The sequence below is a fragment of the Bos javanicus genome, chromosome 16 (genome assembly GCF_032452875.1).
Source record: "Bos javanicus breed banteng chromosome 16, ARS-OSU_banteng_1.0, whole genome shotgun sequence".
Lineage (NCBI taxonomy): Eukaryota > Metazoa > Chordata > Mammalia > Artiodactyla > Bovidae > Bos > Bos javanicus.
In genome coordinates this window covers 35,834,511-35,856,478 of record NC_083883.1, presented here as the reverse complement: position 1 = coordinate 35,856,478, position 21,968 = coordinate 35,834,511, and the positions used below count along the sequence as shown (strand labels likewise).

At 40.4% G+C, this 21,968-nt stretch overlaps 1 protein-coding gene across 2 annotated transcripts; it reads right to left on the bottom strand.

Annotated features, from left to right (window-relative positions):
• Nucleotides 1-236: 236 nt before the first annotated feature.
• CHML (CHM like Rab escort protein) lies at nucleotides 237-15,699 on the bottom strand. 2 transcript variants are annotated; one of them, XM_061382525.1, is made up of 3 exons: nucleotides 15,251-15,699; nucleotides 13,305-13,462; nucleotides 237-11,073 (listed from the first exon to the last, which is right to left on the bottom strand). In XM_061382525.1, the coding sequence occupies exon 3, from the start codon at nucleotides 10,740-10,742 to the stop codon at nucleotides 8,787-8,789; it is 1,956 nt and encodes a 651-aa protein (XP_061238509.1). In that variant the 5' UTR covers nucleotides 10,743-11,073; nucleotides 13,305-13,462; nucleotides 15,251-15,699; the 3' UTR covers nucleotides 237-8,786. The 2 variants fall into 2 exon arrangements, with proteins under 2 accessions (XP_061238509.1, XP_061238507.1); XM_061382523.1 differs by having other exon boundaries at nucleotides 13,305-13,390.
• Nucleotides 15,700-21,968: the final 6,269 nt, after the last annotated feature.

Sequence of the window (21,968 nt, the reverse complement as noted above, 5' to 3'; positions counted from 1 at the left end):
CATTCCCCCAAATTTCTTCATTACTGAAATTTAGTCTTCCACCCATATATTTATTTAGTCTTCCAACCATATGGATGGTTTATTTAGTACAAAGTCTTTGTACCAATCAATTAAACACATATAATGAAATTATAATGAAGTAAAATTAATACTTCCCCATACTGATTCATAATATTTCTTTTCTTATTTTTATATGTATGAGATTGTAGACTTAAAAAATATCCACAACCTAAAAGTTGAGAGTTATGTTTTATTTGGTGAGAATTTTTAGGACTTCAAGCCTGGGAGACAGCATCTCAAGCAACCCTGAGAGAACTGCTCCAAGGAAACAAGGGGAGGAGTCAGGTTACATGGAAATTTTGCAATAAAGTGCAGGTAGTCAGGAACAGCAAAAGATTATTTTTAAAGAAAACCAGATATCCAAAGTAGTGGGATTTAGCACTTTTCTATGTATTGGACGATGCAAGAGAATGGACTCACTGAAATAACTCCTTTGATAGGCACCTCAGCTCTCTGGGGCCAGTATCTTGTTTTCATGTCCTGACCTTCCTCAGGGCTCATGGAAGGGAGTGACAGATGGCTGTAAGAGGGCAGGTATTCCTTCCTTCCTGAGTTCCCTCAGGGCTCACCAGCTCTCCATCCATGACAGCTGGCGTTCCTGGTCACCACATCCTTGTTTACTGATATGGCAGGAAATATTCCATTTCTCAAGATGAATGAATGAACAAGTAAAAGTGTCAAACAGAAATGGGATGCCCAGGGGCATTAATTTTATGACCTATAGTCAAAAGAATTGACATAAACCCCACCGCACTAGTATCCCCTAGGATTCCTGTTTCTTTAAAACTGTAAAATGCCTAAATATATATTTCCTTCTGACTGAATTACAAACACATATTTATCTTCCTACTACACTTTGTCAACCTTGCACCTTCAAATCCAAAGTCATGTCTTTTCCTCTGATATCTATCCCTTTATTCATGTACTAAGGATTAAAAACCTATATAACAAGCAAATGTCAAAATTATAGGATATCAACAGAAACAAATAAAAATACTATATTATAGAAATGAAGCTCTTGACATAAAAACAGGAGAAACAGTTTGCTTTGATTTCAGGTGTGAGCTTAAACTCCCTTCTTCTTCCAATTCTAGTTGACTCTGTTTAATTACACAAATTGTAATTTATAAGATGATTTATTTGTTAAAAAATAAATGTATTCTAGAAACAACCACTTTTAAAATAGTGATGTGCTGTGCATTTTTATATGCAATAAATAACCATCTTGAATGAAGGCAAAGCAGAAGCTACATCTCAATTCTACTTAATGGATCTGAATATTTACTAGGAGAGAGTCCAGGCAAGTCAACTCACTTAATTCTTCCAAGTCTTATCTGTAAAACGGATATAAATATCTGCCCTATCTTACCTTACACACTTGTCCTGAAGTTCATATAAAAAATGTAATTGTTAGGAGAAAAAATCCTACAAATGCTGTAGCAGAACTGTTAATACTCACGTTAAATTCTTTCAGTTGAATCACTCAGCATCTTTGTTCATGCCTTACAGAAAGCTGGAGGTACTGTGCCCCCTGCTGTTGAAATGTGAATATACATATACTGAAGTCACTCAGTCGTGTCTGACTCTCTGCGACCCCACGAACTGTACCAGGCTCCTCTGTCCATTGGATTTTCCAGGCAAGGGTACTGGAGTGGGTTGCTATTTCCTTCTCCAGGGGATCTTCCCAACCCAGGGATCGAACCCAGGTCTCCTGCAGTACAGGCTTAACCATCTGAGCCACCAGGGAAGCCCTCGGTTGAGCCCTCATTCCCTGAGCCACCAAGGAAGCCCAAGGAATCATATACATATGGTTGTTGGCTAAAGGAGTAAGAACTACACTGGAAACAATGTCCCTTTCTGAGAGTAAAAATACTGAAATAAAAATGTTTAAATTTTCAAAAGTGAAGCAACTACTCTAATGCAATAAAACCATGACTTCCAAATTTCTTGCCAAGACTAAGGTAGGTAAAACTATCCTAATCAGAATATTTTTGGTTTTGAAACTTTGTGATCTGCTTCTCTCATTTTGATTTCTTTGTACTTCTACTCCCTGACCTCTTAACACTTTGGGCTTCTGGGGCCCTAACCAATCTTTGATACCGTCTCCTCACTCCATTCCCCAGGCAGGCCAGAAAGCTTCTGATTAATGGCAGAAAATTAATTAACTGAATGTTAACTGAAAAAGATTTCAGAAAGTATTAACTGATCTACCTTTTAACTTTTATTAAGCTACTTGTTTCCAACTGCATAATCAAAGATTTTGGTACCCCCTGGTACATGCATCACAAATCACATTTTTGTTTTTCCTTTTCTTCTGGGGTGGAGGGAGAGAGAGGAGGTGGTTATAATGGGGAGTATGATTGATAGAAAAATTAAGATAAAATAAAACACATATCCTCTAAGGGACTGGTGCTCAGCTACAGGGAATCTGTCATTTATTTTCCTATTTCTAATCCCTAGAACAATGCAAATTCATAACCCACGATTGAGGTTCAAACTGTTTGTTTGAATTAAATCACCTTGATTTGGTTTTGTTTGTTGAATTAAATCACCTTGATTTGGATCTCTCAGATTGATAAGAAAGAGTCTGCCAGCATCCTCAGTAACCTGAGATCTCTCCCTGGCACCAGTCTCTCTGAAAACACTCCTCAGGCACAGGCTTGGCCACTGCTGCTGACTTAAAAAATATTTACAACCTAAAAATTGGGTGTTATGATTTATTCAGCAAGACTTCTTAGAACTTCAAGCCTATGAGACAGCATCTCAAGTAACTCTGATAGAACTGCTCCGAGGAGGTGAGGGGAGGAGCCAGGTTATATGGAAGCTTTGTAACAAAGAGCAGGTAGCATGAACATCAAAAGATTATTGTTAATTAAAGAAAACCAGATATACTAAGTTGAGGAATTTAGTGCTTTTCTATGTGTGGGAAGGCAATGGCACCCCACTCCAGTACTCTTGCCTGGAAAATCCCATGGACAGAGGAGGCTGGTGGGCTGCAGTCCATGGGGTCGCTAGGAGTCAGACACGACTGAACGACTTCCCTTTCACTTTTCACTTTCACGCATTGGAGAAGGAAATGGCAACCCACTCCAGTGTTCTTGCCTGGAGAATCCCAGGGACGGGGAGCCTGGTGGGCTGCCATCTATGGGGTCGCACAGAGTTGGACACGACTGAAGCGACTTAGCAGCAGCAGCAGCATGTGTGGGAAGATGCAAGAGTCTGGGCTCACTGCTATCCAGGACAGTAGCCTGTGTTTCCACATCCTGAGCTTCCTTCCCTCAGGGCTCACCATAGGAACTGGTGTGGTCTGATGGCTCCTATTCTCCTTCCTAAGTGCCCATGAGGCTCACCAGCTCACACTGGAGGACTACAGTGACTGTGACATCCTTGTTTACTGATATGGTAGGGAATATTTCATTTCTCACTGCCGGTCTAAACCCAACTTTCATTCCCCTGGCCTCCAAGACTCCAAAATGAAGTTTGTTCTTGGATTTGGGGTGATACTTTTAATTAGTGTGGGGCTTCCCTTGTGGTTCAGCTGGTTAAGAATCCGCCTGCAATGTGGAAGACCTGGGTTCAATCCCTGGGTTGGGAAGATCCAGAGAAGGGAAAGGAGAACAGAACGGCTACCCACTCCAGTATTGTGGCCTGGAGAATTCCATGGATTGTACAGTCCATGGGGTCACAAAGAGTCGGACACAACTGAGCGACTTTCACACACTTTAATGTGCGAATACAGTATGTGTATTGTGTGAATGTGTCAATACAACGTGTGTTTAATACAATGGCTTCATGCTGATGTCCTGGAATGTATTAGTATCATTTCTATTATTTCCACCTCTGGTTCTGAGGTTACCATTGCAGGGGGAAAAGTCTATTTATAGTCATAGGATACCTTAATGCTGGGCAACTGAGGAAAGATACATAAGACACAAAATCCATCTTGACCACAAGAGCTGGAAAACCTGTCCATGCCTCTGAAGATTATCTTTTGACACTAACATTTAAATATATATTTTTAATTTAAAGGAGGATTTTATAAGTTTCAAAGAAATCAATAATACTGTCTCTAATTCAGTAAACCATTTTATCAATTAATCTTTTATTTTTTATTTCACACATCAATATTTTATAGAAAAGGGCCTCTTAATGTTACACTCTAATTACAATGTTTTATGCTGATTCTTTCTAACGTAGAGACCTCAATTTTTACACAATCAGTAAATACAATAACTTAACACTTTCGAGGCTCATTTAAACATTTCCCATACAGTTTTACATATATCAATACTATTAATGGCTATTTAACAGTCTATGAAAGCAATAGCAATACATGAAAATTTACTTATCCAGTTCCCAATTATTGGGCTCTTTTAGAAATTCAAATAAATGCACTCACTAGAAATATCTTTATACAAATAGCATTTTTTCTTTTAAAATATTTTCCTGGGCATATGCTACTCAGAGTAAATTAGATCTATCAAAAGACAGACTGGTTATAGGGTTCTTATTATATTTTTCTAAATAGTTCTTCAAAAAACGAATATAATAATGCCACTGGTATGAGGATACATGCAACTAAAATTTTTTTGCATGAACTACGTCAAAGTTGCTTAGTTTGCATTTTTAATATTAGGCAATCTGAATATCATTCTAAGAATTAACTTCTATTTGTTATCTTCTTGTTTGAACTTAATTCTTTCATAAATTTGCCTAGTAAGCCTTATGGATTTGCATTTGCCTTTTAAAAAATAGAGTACTTTATCCTTGTATAATGCAGGTAGGTTTTACCCCATCTCTTGGGATGCAAGAATCCCTTTTTCCTCCTAAAGTTAAAAAGACATATCTTTGCTTATTAGCCTAAATTATCATAATTCTGTCAAATTATATAAATCATCCATCCATCCATGTTAAGTGGAAGTGTAGCAAATTTACGTACTAACTTCACCTTATTGCCAGTTCTTTGGACATAATTTCATTTACATTAGTCCTCACAATAATTCTGAAAACATTATTTCTACTTTATAGATGATGAAATGAAAAGTAGGCATGATTTTCCCACGATTATACAACTGTAAGTAGTAAGGTGAGGACTACAATTTTGGTTTTCAGATTTCCTATTTACTTCCCTTCCATTACACTAGGATGTAGTTCCTTCAATCTGCTTCTGTATAAGCATCTTTCTAAATTTATCCCAACACAGTTGTGTAACTTTCTTTAAATGGCTTGCATATACTAATACCCAAGCACTTTAATGTAGCTTATCATTGTTGGAATCTAGAAATAAGATTAATTTTTAAATGTTATATATCCTGCAATTTTCTGAATTAGTCTTTTATGTTTGATACTTTTATGTTTATGATACTTTTATGTTTATGATTAGTTTCACTAAAAGCCATACTAATAGAAAAAAATTTGTGCTCTCCTTATCTTTCTCATTTACATATGCTTGTTAAGGATTTATTACAATGATGAGTTTTCTTCAACTATATATAAAAAATAGTGCCAAGATTATTTAATTTCTGGTTGAGAATTGTTTCTTATTTTCCCCTAACAGGAATGATATAAGTTCTTGGTTTTAATAATTACTTATCACAATGAGAAGCCACAAAGTCATTAACAGAGATAAATAAATATTTTTATTAGTATTTTTAAAGTTACCTGTAGTTAGTTCCTTGAATTTTTACTACTTTGTTCTGTTGATATTGATTTAATGGTTATTCTGTTGAACACTAACCGCATAATTCTGAGTGACAGTAAATAACTATTTTTCATTTGCTAGTATTTTGCATTTGTTCAGATGAGACCCTTTTCAAAATGTTTCCTCCTAGTACTGAGGCGATATTAACTTCAAAATGTAAGTGTTAGTATATCATCTTTCTAGTACATAGATATTATTTATTCTTTGAACATTTGAAAAAGTTCACCAATAAGCCCATAAGAGTAAAATGGGTTTGTCAGAAAATTATACTAGGTTGGGACTTCCCTAGTGATCCAGTGGTTAAGACCTTCCTTCCAATGCAGAAGGTGTGAGTTCAATTTCTGGTTGGGGAGCTAAGATCCTACTCATATGCCTCATAGCCAAAAATCAAAAAATAAAAAGGAAGCAATATTGTAACTAATTCAGTAAGGCTTTAAAAAAATGGTCCATATCAAAAATAAATCTTTAAAAAAAAAAAGGATGAAAAAAAAATTATACTCTCCTCTAATTTTTAAAATGCTTTTCTTTGGTAATAATTTATTTCCAATTTATTTGTATTCAAGTAGGAAAGTAATAAATTCATTTCTTAGTTTTTAAAACACTGATTTTATCTAACATTTTCCTGTTTCTATTACTGTGGTTCTATCATCTTTTGCAACATCTCACTGATATTCTCAAATTCTTATGAATAAAAATATTCCTTATATTGAAATTAAAATATTTTCAATAGGTCTGGATTACCTTCACTTCCATTTAATTTAACATCTCAAATTCTTTTACATTTTAATAACTAATTTTTAGGTCTATTTCAGACATTTCATTTGTTTTGATAAGTATAAGCCTAGAAGCCAACCAATAACAACAGATTTGCTAGATTCAAAATATATATATTAATATCAATTCATGACTTCTCTACTTCAGTAAGTTGAAATTTACTTAAATTGTTCTTGTTTCATTTTTCTCACATACAGAAGAGCAACAAAAGTCTATTTAGAGTGTACTTTGCCCTAGTAACATGTTACTTTTTATAACATCATAATCAAAAGGTAAATTTAAAATAATTGTGTTAAAGCTTAGACAAATTCTACTACAGTGAGATTCATAGCTCTAAGTTACATGCATTTTTAATTAATCTTTACTTTCCTATTTCTCTGACTCAGTAATAAGCTGTCTGCCTACTTTGCTTCACTAGCAATGCTAGTCTGGTTCTCATGAGCCAGTAATCTTTTCTTTCTCCTTTAGTACCTATACTCTTCTAACAGTTAACAGAGGTTGAAAGATTTTGAAATCATGAAAGCCTGGATTTCAATGTTGGCTCTGCCACGAATCAGAGTGAATTATTGTCTTTATTTTCTCTCTGAAAATGTATTATCTGCCTCACAGAGTTGTTGAGAAACTATAATGAGAGAGTACAATTAAGTGCGTGCTGCTGCTGCTGCTAAGTAGCTTCAGTCGTGTCCGACTCTGTGCAATCCGAGAGACGGCAGCCCAGCAGGCTCCCCCGTCCCTGGGACTCTCCAGCCAAGAACACTGGAGTGGGTTGCCATTTCCTTCTCCAATGCATGAAAGTGAAAATTGAAAGTGAAGTCGCTCAGTGGTGTCCGACTCCTAGCGACCCAATGGACTGCAGCCCACCAGGCTCCTCCGTCCATGGGATTTGCCAGGCAAGAGTACTGGAGTGCGTAGCACATAGTAAATGCTCTGTTCCCGGGCAAAAAATCATAATTAAAGGGCTTATTTCCTATAGGATTATCATACTCTGAGGAATGGAAATGGTGACTTAGGAAGGAAGTTTACTTTTTCTGACAGTTCCACAAGCTTGCCCTGCTAGAATATAAGCAGCTTTATAACTTCTGGTGGTTCTGGAAAAAAATGTTTCTATCTTCTAGATAACAGCTAAGAGGCAGGAGCTGATTATGAAGGCGTCCACCTTGTTACTTGCTGGGACACAACCAAAGGGGCATGGTAAAGCTTCCTCTGATTTACTAACAACTGTAGTGTTACTAATTAAAGTGGTGGGGCCAACAAAATGATATACTTCACTTTCATTGTGAAATCTTGGGAAATCTACTCACAGATGGATTTTTAAAACCATCTGTATTCCCAGGTTAAAAATGTTTCACTCAAGTTTCTCCTTAGCAATTTCAGAATAGGCATTCTGAAATATCTTTTCCTGGAGCAGTTTATTTTTTCTTTAGCCTGAATTACTTAGAAGTTCTTTTCTTTTAGGTGCCAGAGCAGTGCTCTGCATAAATTTTCTGAAGTATTGAACCAGAACTAATCTTTCCCCCTAGATTTTCTTTGGACCAAACCTCCCAAGAATGAGCTTTGCAACTACTAACTGAACTCTCTGACTCTTTCCAATGTATAAGACTGGGATGACATCACTGCCTCATTGATTACAAGAGTCAAGCAGGAGAATTAAACTGCAAGATGCATTCTAAACATCACCTTCACAAATAAAAGATCATGCAAAACTATTCTTCCAACAATCATAAACATATTTTATCACATTGGCACTTGCATTAGTTGCTATTGCTGCCACCATATCTGTATGTTTATATTATAAACAAAAGACCCACGTAATTTCCTCTGTGTTTCACTACTCAGAGGTGGTAGCAACTGTAATAGCTGTAAAAATAATTTAAATATTCCTTAGATATCACCGTTCTGTAGACAATAATAAAATTTGAAGATAATCAGCAGATATAATATCATCTTCCTTTAAGCACCATTGCTAACACGGAACTCTCACATATATACCCAGTACTAAAATAAAGCTAATTCTGGGTCATGGAGCCCATTCTGAAACAAAAACAAGTCCAATAACCAATACATCCGTCATTGATAGGTTAACAAAGGCATCCAATGACTAAAAGTCACAAAGAGAATTATAGACAACATCTGCATGGCATTCATCATATAACCACATCTAATTACTCATATAGGAAACTGTCCTTTAAATGAGAATATTCTGATGCCAGGATGAAGGCCCAAAGTAGCATTTCCAGTTTGGTTTTTTTTTCTAATTTTGAAGGTGCTTCCCTGAACTTTCTAGGTTTTTGCTTCCCTCAGAGGATTCTAGTTTGGCCATTACTATATTATTGGTTCCAAGAGGCTCTGATGGCTTTTCATCACCGTCAAAGAAAATGTCTTCCGGATTTGGAGGTGGGGGGCAGAATTCTTCACTTGGAAAGATCTCGTGGAAGAGTGTTTCAGCTTGCTTGACGGCATGCTCACTTCCGAGTCCACAGTCAGGCCCAGTGCAGACATAAACGTTGGGAGGCAAGCCATTATATGAGCTACGGCTGACTCCCGAGGCATCTCTCATGTTAAAATAAAGAGCCCACAAGAGTCCTGGCTTTGGAAGTTCTTCCTTGTCTACTTCTGTCTCAGAATACGGGGTGAATAATTTCTTCACCACTGATTCTAAGTCTTCTCTTGCTGTTTTGGAAGATGAACAGGTCAGATGTACCAGGTAGGTGTCTTTCATGCATGTCATGGTTGAAGAACACAATTCAATGATTCGGACAGCATGTGCTCCTGGTTCCACCGGAGGTACTATCAAAATGGAAATCTGCTGATCTGAATCTGTCTTTAGGACAGACTGATCTGTAATGAGCACTGCCCTGGATATCTGCTTGTACTGCACACTCGAACATGTTTCCTCAGACAGGTAACTATCTTCCACAATGAAATATTTAGCATTTATCCTTTGACCAAGGTGATCTATAATTGCTTTACATCTTCCAGATTCTCTGTCAACTACAAGGCATTGTACTTTATGGCGAAGACAATATATCCCACCGAAAACTGCACACATCCTGCAGAAACACTGGGGAATTTCACCTTGGCCATATAAGGGAAATAAAAAGGGAGTGTTGCCAAACCGTCCAAGACACTGAAGAAAGGTTTTTGTTGCTTTAAGGCCATCTACTGTAGTGCAAGAGGATTCTGACATCATGGCAATTGAGTGAAGTATAAAATGCTGGAGGCTGGGGGTTAAGTTTTTGGTTTTCAAGTACTCTGAAAATGAGCATTGTGTGAAAGCTTGGTATTCCTCAGGATGTTGTTCATAATCTAAACAAAATGTAAGAAATTTCATTAGCATCCTCTTTTCAACCATAGTGAGCTCTTTGCTATTAAAGACATCTGCTCTGGAACAAGGCACCTGCTCTACTTTTCCTTCTCGAAATGCAAGAATTCTAGTGACATTTTTAAATTCAGCGTAACGACTAACATTTGATTTGATTAACAGATCGATTAACAGTCCTTGAGAATAAAGCAGCTTCGATGACAGATCAATATTAAACCTCCTGCCTTCTTTAACTATTTGAGAGTAAGCAATCCTTTTTCTCTTTGGTGGCACACTGCTGTCTTCCAGTACAGGTTTGATTTCATCTTTAGTGCCATCTGAAACTGTGTGTTTATAAGTATCATACCCACAATATTCTTCTTTCACAGAAGTTTCTGCCGTATCAGTTATTTCTTCATTGTTTTTTGGAGTGTCTTGTGTAGGCACTTCATAGCTAGTAATGTGTGATGAGTGTGTTTCCTCAGACAAGCATGCAGAATCCAGAGGTTTTATGAGGGTACTAGATGCTACACAAGAAGGATTTTTCTGCAGGGCACCAAGCTCTTCAATATTGCCATCCATGCCCTGACTGGCATAACAAAAAACTTCGGCGTGTTGAATGGTTTCATCCTTCTTGCAAAGAGGGATGGCTTCTTCTGTTTCATGGATCATGTCTTGCCATGCAGCAGGGCTTTCCTCCCCAGTGTCACTGTTTTGCTGATGTTCCTTCAACCAGGACAGCAATCCTGGAAAGCTGAAACTAGCCCAGTTTCCCCCATAGTAACTTCTTGAATCGAGATGCAGAACCCTTTGACCACTTCTGGAACATGCAGCGGCAAGGATGGATTCAGGCAGACCTGTCCCCATTACTATCACATCAAATTCTGTTGGGAGACTGTTGGCCATCCTGGAAAAGTGTCTGGTGACAATGTCTAATGAAGAAAATGTATACGAATCTGGGCTGAGGGTTCGGAGAAGGTGTGACTACACTGTAATAAAATCTCTCCTTGTGATGTTCCAGATCATCCCAGAAATACGAAGTTGCAGGTCCCAGGTATTCAACTGCTATCCTTTTTTAGAATTATTTTCTTATAGGTCAGTAGCATAAAACCGTGATAAAGTACATCTAATCATATCTGAGAATAATAAAACAAGTATACGGTGTTCATTTCTGTGTTTCATCTTAGCAGTGAATGTCAAAATGTATCACATATGCATTTGTGACTGGAATTCTGCTCTGAAAGGAGAAAATTCAAGAAAGAATACAATTATTAACAATACTAAGTGAATAATAATTTCAAGCATCAATAATTATAATCCTATGGAGCACAACTTGATATCAGGACATAAGATTCTACTAAAGCAAGTCATTAATGCTTTCTCACATGTTTTCTAACTTCTTGAAAATAAGCAAAAGATATAGACTCCTCCAAGTCAGGCAATTCAACAAGGAAGAATGGATATAACAACATCCCACAAAAATAAAGAATTAGTATAATACAATTCTATAACTTTTGGTTTTAAGTATTTGAATAAATGGTGCACAACTAGGAGATTAAATTGCAAGGAACAGGTGGCTCCACTGTTTATGGAAACATACTATATACTATGTGCACGCTGCTATGATTATGCATATTTCTGTGGCCCATACAGTCTGTGGATGCTTCTAAGACAAATGAACAGAAGACTTTCTCATGCCCCACCCACCTTTAGGCTCTCATGGGAACAACATGAGACTATTTCAATTGAATGGGCCACTGCTATAATCAGAAAAGGATTAATTCAATAAAATAGCATATTAAAATGTTTAGGTATATAAAAGAATTAGTCTACTGAAAATGTATTTGTAAGAATCCTTATATAAATGTGCATATGCACAGGTGTGTTTTTTAGGTGTAAGTTAAAAAGGAAAAGTCCTGGGTCCATATGTTAAAACACTGCAATATAAAATAACATCTACTTCATTGGAAGGACTGATGCTGAAGCTGAAGCTCCAATCTTTGGCCACTTGATACAAAGAGCTGACTCATCAGAAAAGATCTTGATGCTGGGAAAGACTGAGGGCAGGAGGAGAAGGAGACAACAAGACGATGAGATGGTTGGATGGCATCACTGACTTAATGGACATGAGTTTGAGCAAACTCTGGGAAATAGCGAAGGACAGGGAAGCCTGGCGTGCTGCAGTCCACGGGGTCAACAAGGAGTCGGACACAACCGAGTGACTGAAGTACAGCTTCTAAAACCCACGTCACCACAGGGTGACGTGCATTTTATAAGACCCTAGCTCTGAGACTGAATCTCTTCATCTCAAGATGAAGGTCTGTCTAAACATCCTCTGCCAAGATTAGCATGTTGTTTGTTGTTCTTATTTTTGAAGGGGTAGGAGGTGGTAGTAAAGAAAGTCTCTCCTGTTAATCTGTAGCATCATTCTGGTTGTATTCCATGTGCAGAACACCTGCATGGTGGTAGGTGTTGCCAGAGGTGCAATAGCCAAAGGGCTGAAAGGCAAAGTCACCTGGAAGTATTACACACACCACATGCTTGATGGCCTTTCTATCACTCATCGTTGCATGGTAAGAGTAAGTTTCTTAAGCTCTGATTTTCCCTACTGCTACACTTACTGAAACCTAGATCAGTGCATACTGGGTCTGCCTAGGCTGAGATGACTAATTATCCTGGATACCCATATAACAAGCCATTCAATTGGAACTTAAAGTGACGAATTCACTGAATTGCCAGTTCAAATGAGATGGCAATCTTCATAGTCTTGTCTGGTCAAAGCCTCTGCCTGAAGAATGCTAGGGATTCCACTTGCTTTCAGCACTCCCTAAGAAACCAGGAATTGAGCACAGAATGAAGTGGTTGCCTGGCCTACTCATATATATATATATATATATATATATATATATATATACACACACATATGTGAATTACTTATTCTGCTTTCTTCCTGCAGAGTGTGGAGAGGAAGACAGAACCCATGAGGGTATGTGAAGAAGCGTAACCATAGTATGTACCTAGTATGTACCTACATAGTATGTACCTATGTACCTAGCAGAGGTTTGGGAGTAAGAGAGGATATAAGCCATAAGTGCTGAAACCAGCCACCTCCTAACCGACAGGTATCAAAGGAATTCTCGTAACACAAGGCAGGACAGGACAACCTTAAAGAACATTTAGCTCAATTACCCTGTAACCCCAGGTAAGAGAACTGATGGCTGGAGAGATTAAGTGACTGGGAGAGTCCACATGACGGGTTAGCCACAGGATTGAGTGGGACCCATGCTCATACCATCAGGCCAGTGGTCTTTCCACTTGACAGAGCAGCCTCTCTAGAAGCCTCTGAAGTAAGCAGTCACTTTTGATATTTTAGAATGTCCTGCCCTTCACTACTCGAGGGTTAGTTAGTTCTTGCTTAGGGCTAACAATGAGGAAAGCACCCTCCCTCTCTTTATCTTTAACTCTTACCTAGAAGCACAATGTTTGGAATTTACTCCAGAATCCGCCAGTCAGTGCAGGAGACATAGGTTCCATCCCTGGGTTGAGAAGATCCCCTGGGGAAGAAAGTGGCAACCCACTCCAGTATTCTTGCCTGGGAAATCCCATGGACAGTGAAGCCTGGTGGGCTATAGTCCACAGGGTCACAATAGAGTCAAACACGACTTAGCAATTAAACAACAAAAATGTTTTCAGCTCTATCATAATCCACTATTGACCTGTCTCCCAGGGCTTGAACAAGACTCAGAACGTTCTGTCCCAGAGTTTCCACCTCTAACTTAAAGGCAGGTTAAAGTCATTGTTGAAAGCACTAACTAAATGCCCAGAAAAAGAGTAGTGGTCAGGCAAAATACTGTGTGGTGAACATTTTTAGCAGTCTTAGAAAATCCTTTCAGATTGGGGTGGGAATGGAGCAGGGATGATGAGGGAGGAAAAGGATGGAAGAGAAAAGGAGATACAGTAGGGTGAGGCCACAAGATAGAAGGGACGAGGAAGAAAACAAATGCTGGTACTAAGAAAAAACTCACCATACCCCTGTTTCCAAACTCCCAGGCACTGAGTTAGAATAGAAACTGAATTTCCCAGCACAGAAAATGCACTTCTTGAAGATAAGAACTTTAAATGCTTATTGGGGAAGGGGTAGGTAGTAGCAGAATATTAGAATCATTAAGACAATCAAATAAAATTATGATTTCTATGACATTTTCTTGTGTCCCTCAACATATAAAAAAGGAATCATAACAAATATAATATGCGGGTTTGTCATCACATAGAAGGCTGGTGAAGAAGAAAATACTCTTGATAATGCTACAATGATTTTATTCTTGTAAACTTGCCAAGATAAAAGCAGTAATGAATTATCAATGAATTTCAGGATTTTTTTTTTTAAGGAAATTTAAGACCTGAGAAATATACATTTCTATTTCAAACTTTTGTACAAATGAAATTTCTGGAGCACATACAAAATGACAATTTCTTTTTCAAGCTTAGAAAATAATGTCTTCAATGAAACAGCGGGGTGGTTCATCCTTCAAAATGTCAAATGTTAGTGAGATTTAAATCTTGCATCTGGGTTAAGAGTATTGTATTATCAAGTTCTACTTAATGAAACCTACTGGTTTCACAGCTAATTATATGTTCATTTTGAGTTGGGATTCTCTCATCCATTTGCAATCTCACCTGGGACTTTCGTGTGCTGGAAACTATAAGGAAGAAAACACAGAAAAAATAGCTAATAGGGTACATGCCAGTGTGCATTCTGAGGACCTGAATAAAACTATCTCACTTCCTAGGAAGCAATCAAAGGTTTACAACTGCTAATGGGCAAATTTTTAAAAAGAATTTACACATCGCGACTATGTTAAGTTTCTATCTCTCATTTTAGGAAATTAATATATGAATTAGATCTCATCACCCTCTCCAACTTTCACAGATCAATCACCGTTTTCCTTGAATCTCTTAACTCCACGGCCCTTAATTTCTTTTCTCAAAGTGTATAAGCCATTGTCTCGTGCCCTGTTGAATTAAATGAGGAGACAGAAAGCAGAGAAGTAGATGAGCAGGACAGCGACCAGAGATGGGGTATGGAGGAACTGGGCCCACCGGGGAGCGGGGGCTTGCAGACAGGCTGGGGTTTGGGTGGGCGTGGGGCCTGGTGAGCAGAGGGAAAGAGGGAGGTGAGCGAGCGCAGGAGGACGAGGTCAGCGGGGGAGGAGGAGAGGTGCGCGGAGGGGGCGAGATGGGGGAGAGGTGAGGTCACGAGGGAAAAGTCGGGCTGGGGAGGAGGGGAGGTCAGAGGAATAGAGGTCAGTGGGGAGGTGACCACAGGGGAGCCCCGCCGCGAGGCTGAGGTCCCGAAGCGGGAGGGGGCGGGGCCGGGAGCAGGAGCGGGAGGGAGGTCCACTCCGACCACTCACCTCACAGGCTGCTGCTGAAGCCCACTCGCCGTCCCACTCGCCGATCGTGGTGCCCCCCCACCCTGCTGCCCCTCAGCAGGAACGCGAAAGCCAGGGCGGCCTGGAGGACGGACGGTAGCAGATCGCCGAGGCTGACGTGGAGCAGGAGGAGGCGGGCGGGGCTGCGGAGCCGCGGTAACTTGAGGTAGATGACGAGCACTAGCAGGTTGCTGCCCACGCCCGGAAGCCCCACGGAGCCAAGCAAAACACCACGCGCTCGTAGGCGCCCTCGCTGACAGGCAGGGTGAGGCTTGACTACCCTGCCCTTCCGCCAGCCGCCGCCGCGCCTCCCCGGGGGCACTACGGGGGCCGGCGCGCTCGGTTCCGGGCGGGTCGCAGGGCGCCCCGAGGCATTAGATGGTATTAGATGCGGCTCCGGACGTTTTCCCCGCCCCCGGCGCGCCTCGTAACCCCGCCCCTTCCTGCCACTGTGGCCCCGCCCCTACTCGCCTTGTAGCCCCACCCATCCTGGCGCACCGCCTAATCCCGTCCCCTGTCGCAGTCTTAACGGAGTCCGAGCTCACTTGGCCCCCTTCTCCCTCCCCAACCTGTACGCTGGCTCCAGCCCTCCCAGTCCGTGAGAGCCGGAAGGGAGATCGACCACGGTGGCTCCTCACTTCGCATCCCCACCCCTCCCCCAGCCCAGCCGGAAGACCTCTTGGCGTTCACCTCTCACTCACTCCTTCAGGAACATTTATGGGTTTCTGGCCCACCACGTGCTCACGAGGGGGTTACACGAGCGACCCCTAGCCTTGGCTTCTCTCCTTCCAGGAAGCTGTTAGGAACCGCTGCCAAATGGTGTCACACATTTAATGCAAACCCAGGCAGCACCCCAGGCCTGCTCATATTGTCCTTCGTGTCCTCCCTGCAGTAAAAATGGATACACCCAGTCACTAAGGCCCTTGCTACGATCACCTTCCAGCTCCACATCACATCTAGCAGGTGCAGAGGTGATCTCTGAAGCAGAACACTTCCTCTGACCTTTTATACTGTGAAAAGATAGCAAGTTAAACACAGGTCTGTGAACCGAAAAGTCATTACAGGGCTGCGCCACTGCCTCTACGCAAGCCACAAAGGGCCCAAGGAGGATGCAGTCACTATTCAGACCCGCAAGCTGTCCTGAGCACCGCTGGCCTGCACAGTGTCTGCTCAAGGGCAAAGGACCTGCCCTCCACCAAGGTGTGTGCCTCCTCCCACCTCTATTCAAAAGATGGGTTGAGAATGAGTAGGGTCTGTGAACTCCCATTACAAGTGTCTTGGAGGTAAGGTCTAAATGTCAGGGCAGGGTGGCTCTCCATCATGGTGCATTGAGCAATAGCTGAGGGGCAGTGTGCTGCCCTCAAAATCTTGATTTGTTCTTGAGGCTTCCAGTCTGGACTTACCTGTGAGATCAACCCAACCACTTCTTAAAAAAAATATATATATATATATAATTTTGTATCTTAGATTTATGCAACCGTTTAACAAGTTCTATATATTTAATGTCGACTATGTTTACTGTCTAGTCTACAGTAAAGTCTCAATAAATATTAGTTGAATGAATGAAGAAGGACTCATATTTTTCCCTAAAGCATCATTCATTCTTTGGTGCTGAGTCCATGCTCATAAACTTTACATTGTGGTGGTGTTGGGAGAACAGACAATTATCAACTAAGTACATATGTAGTGTTGTGAAATGTGGATTTAAGAAAAATAAGGCAGGGCTTTCCTGGTAGCTCAGTGGTGAAGAATCCACCTGCCAATGCAGTAGACAAGGGTTGGATCCCTGGTGGGGAAAGATCCCTCATGCCTCAGCAATTAACACTGTGTGCCACAACTCCTGAGCCTATGCTTCAGAGCCTGGGAACCACAACTACCGAGCCCTGCAACTACAGAGTAGCTCCTGCTCACGCAGCAGTGAAGACCCAGCACAGCCAAAAGTAAATAAATACATAAAATTTTTTAAAAGATAAATAAGGCAGACAATTCCTGATTATCTTTAATTCCTAAAGGAAATAAGTCCTGAGTATTCATTGGAAGGACTGATGCTGAAGCTGAAGCTCCAATACTTTGGCCACCTGATGTGAAGAACTCACTCATTGGGAAAGGCCCTGATGCTGGGAAAGATTGAAGGCAGGAGGAGAAGGGGATGACAGAGGATGAGATTGTTGGATGGCATCACCAACTCGATGGACATGAGTTTGAGTAAGCTCCAAGTGTTGGTGATGGACAAGGAAGCCTGGCGAGCTGCAGTCCATGGGGTCACAAAGAGTCAGACACAACTGAGTGACTGAGCTGAAGGCAGATGAAAGGTATTTGGGAGGGAGGGAAGAGTTTGTTATTTTGTACAGCATGGTTACACATAGCCACCCTGAGTATAACAGGCACAGGGTAGATGTAATGGAGTGGGTCCATGCTTGACATATTGGAGGAAAAATAAAGAAACCAATGTGGCTGGGTGGAATGAGAATTGCAAAATAAGGGCAGGGAAGTAGGTGAGCAGTGATTGGCCGCAGCTTCTTGGCTATTTTAGTAAAATGACTTTGGCTTTAAAGTCCAAGGCAATGCCTATGTAAGAGGAATAATAGTGAAAGAAAAAAGGAACAAGAGGCTTTTCGTAAATGTTTAAGAATTTTGGTAGATTTTTTTTTTATAATACTATGAATTGTTAAGGTTATCTATTATACTGGGGGTTTCCCAGATGGCACTAGTTGTAAAGAATCCGATTCCTATTGCAGAAGATGAAAGAGACACAGGTTTGATCCCTGGGTAGGGAAGATCCAGGGAGAAGGAAATGGCAACCATGGAAGGAAATGGACTGTAGTATGCTAGGCTCCTTTGTCCTCCACTGTCTCCTGAAGTTTTCTCAAATTCATGTCTATTGAGTCAGTGATGCTGTCTAGCCATTTCACATCCTCTGCCACCTCCTTCTCCTTTTGCCTTCAGTGTTTCCCATCATCAGTGTCTTTTTCAATGAGTTGACTCTTCGCATCAGGTGGTCAAAGGATTGGAGCTTCAGCATCAGTCCTTCCAATGAATATTCAGGGTTGATTTCCTTTAGGATTGACTAGTTTGATCTCCTTGCTGTCCAAGGGACTCTCAAGAGTTTTCTCCAGCACCATAGTTTGAAAGCATCAGTTCTGCATTTAGTCTCCTTAATGGTCCAATTCTCACATCTGTATAGGACTCCTGGAAAAACCATAGCTTTGACAACATAGACCTTTGTCACAAAGTGATGTCTCTGCTTTTTAATTTGCTGTCTAGGTTTGTCATAGTTTTCCTTCCTGGGAGCATCTTCTAATTAAAATTTAAATAAAATTTAAAATAAAGGATCTTTAAAATCAAAACCACAATGAAATACCACTTCAGACCTACTAGGATGGCTATTATCAAAAACTAAAAACAGCAACAAAAAGGAAACTAAAAAGCATTAAAAGAATGTGAAGGATACTAACCCTGCTGTGCCCCTACTGAGAATGTGAAATGGTGTAGCCACTGTGGAAACAGCTTGGCAGCTCCTCAGAAAGTTAAACACATTTATCAGTGATCCAGTAATTCTGCTCCTAGAAGTATAGCCAAAAGAATTGAAAGCAGGGACTGGAACATGTATTTGTACACAAGTCTTCATAGCAGTATTATTCACAATAGCCAAAAGGTGGAAATAAAGCAAATGTCCATTAATAGATGAATAAAAAAATGTGGTATGTACATACAATGGAATGTTACTCAGTAATATAAATAAATGAAATTCTAATACATGCTACAACATAGATGAACCTTGAAAACCTTAGGCTGAGTGAAGTAAGGCTGACACAAAAGGACAAGTATTGTAGATTCCACTTATAAGAGGTACCTAGAATAGACAAATTCATAGTAACAGAGAGTAGAGTAGCAGTCACCAGAGGAGAGGAAGAAATGGGGAATTAGTGGTTAATGGGTACAGAACCTCAGTTTGGGGTGATGCAGATGTTCTGGAAATGGATAGTAGAGATGGTTGCACAGAATTGTGAATTACTTAATGTCACTGAATTGTACATTTAAAATGATTGAAACGGTAAATTTTATGTGATGTATATTTTAATGCAATAAAAAGCATATGCTAATTATGCCTGCATCTCACTCCCCCAAAGTAGGAAAAGTACAGTATATACAAATGTAACCAATTTACCGAGTGAGCTGGACTCAGCATGTTGTTTAGTTGCTAAGTCCTGTTCAACTGTTTTTCGATCCCATGGACTGTAGCCTGCCAGGCTCCTTTGTCCAGCACAGTGCAAGCAAAAAGTAATTTTATTCTCTTTGGTACTACTCATTTCAAATATTTTCTTTCCACCTATTCTTCACTGCCCTTGGTTGACATTTTATCAGTTCTCAAAGCCTTTCTGATCACTTTCAAGTAATATAAAGTCTGGAATATTGTAATACTGACACATTAAAACTCATAGAAAAATCATCTGTCAACCCTCCAAAACAGAGTGTGCTGTAGCCTGGAGAACTTTTGGGGGATGGGGAAGTGGGAGTGGAGGGAACAATAACCAGCTTCTCCCATTTCCTTAAGCACCACCTTTGATGCTGCTCTGGGCCTCTCTGGGATTTTGAGGAAAATCTTCCTTGATTGGTAAAGCTGCCATCTGATGTTGGTGCCCTCTGCTTATGCAAATTTTCAGTCTGCCTTTTTCTATCCTGGGGTGATCTGTGGAGTCTCTAGAGGACCTGAGGTCACTGGAGATATTTTTCCCACAACTCTGTTGACAGGGGCAGTGCCTCTCTGTCAGCTGGAGCCTTAGTTCTCCCTCTAACACCCTGATTAGGGTCCCTAGACCTTCAGGAAGTCTTCTCCAATAGAGCTCCTCCCAAAGTTATGGTCACATGACTACTCTAAAAATTTTGTCTGGAGGTGTTCATTAAGGGTCTCCTCAACCTTGTAATGAACCTGCCTTCTACGTGTGAAGAATTGGTTTCTCAGTGCCTCTGTACATCATCCTTCATGGGCTGTATAGCCCTTTTTTTAAAAAAAATGGGGGAATTCCTCAACCCTATTGTACCATGGAACCTCTGCTGAGACAGAAAGAAGTCTATTTTAGTATCCTCCCACACTGAAGCATTAATTCATTACAATCTATATTTCAAACAAATCTTGTACAAAGTATGACAGTGTCAATGGAAACAGGCTTTGGGTTTTTTTTTTGTTTTTAATTTATTAATTTTGCTGCATTGGAGTGGGATCTTTAGTCACAGCATGTGGGATCTAGTTCCCTGGCCAGGAATTGAACCTGGGCCCCTTGCATTGGGAGCACCGAGTCTTAGCCACTGGACCACCAGGGAAGTCTCCAAGATGACAGGTTTTATCTGCCACTCTTGTTCGGGATCACTGATAATCCTTAGCCTTCTGTGTCATGCACATGACAGCTAAGAGGAAACTTCGACCCTTACTCAGCCAAGTAATCTCTCTCCAAGGAGCAAATCTTTCCCAGGCCTGTCTAAACTTTGATCCCCAGTGAAAAGAGGAAGAAGCCTTGAGGAAATTCTGGCCAAATATATCTAAACCATTTCCTGTTTTAGGAAACATAAGTTAGTGAATGTAATTGAACTTTTTTTTTTTTTTTTAAAGAAAATCTGGCATACCTTGAAGTTCTGAATGTCAATTCTCTTTGTACCTATAGCTGAATTTCTTTACTGAGTAAACTATTAGTCTTTCCAACATCTCCTTCCTTTTCAAAACACTTTCTCCCTTGGTTTCTGAAATACTCCTTTCTCTTGACTCCTACTTCACTGGCCACTCCTACTCAGTTTCCATCAGTGGTTCTTCCTGATCACTCTGACCTCTGAACAGTGGCATGCTCAAGGTTTGGTCCTCAGTTTTTTGTTTCTTCAAGGAGATCTCATCTAGTCTAATGGCTTTGAATACCACCTAAGTGCTGATGGTGGCTTCCCAGGGGTTTAGTGGTAAAGAATCCACCTACCAAAGCAGGAGATGTGAGTTCAATCCCTGGGTTGAGAAGATCGCCTGGAGTAGGAAATGCCAGCCCACTTCAGTATTCTTGCCTAGAAAATTCCATGGACAGAGGAGCCTTACAGGCTACAGTCCATGGGGTTGCAAAGAGTTGGACATGACTGAGCAACTATACAGAGCAGAGCAAGTGCTGATGATTTTTAAGCTCTCCCCTAAACCTTAGATTTTTACATCTGACTATTCGATATCCACAATTGTTTATCTAATAGACATCTCAAACTTAACACATCCCAAATTGAACTCTTAATTCTCCTCTCAAAATCTCCTTCTCCCACTGACTTGCTCCCCAGAAGTGAATAACTATTCTATCCTCCCAGAATCCCTGGAATTATTCTTGATTCTTCTCTTGCTATCACATTCCCATCTAATCTATCAGCAAATTCTATCATATCTATCTTCATACAGCCTGACATCTTAGCCCTACCTTCATCTAAACCACTATCATCTCTTACTTGGATTACTGAAATTGCCACCTAGTTGGTTTTCCTGCTTCTACTATTTCTCTCCTTCAACTTATCTTTACTAAGCAGTTGAATGGAGAAGGAAATGGCAACCCACTCCAGTACTCTTGGCTGGGAAATCCCATGGACAGAGGAGCCCGGTGGGCTACAGTTCATGGGGTTGCAAAGAGTCAGACACGATTGAGCGACTAACAAGCAGTTGAAACAATCGTTTTCAATTGTGACTCAG

Coding starts and splice junctions, on each gene's coding strand:
- CHML (XM_061382525.1), bottom strand. CDS start 10,742: ATGGCCAACAGTCTCCCAACAGAATTTGATGTGATAGTAATGGGGACA.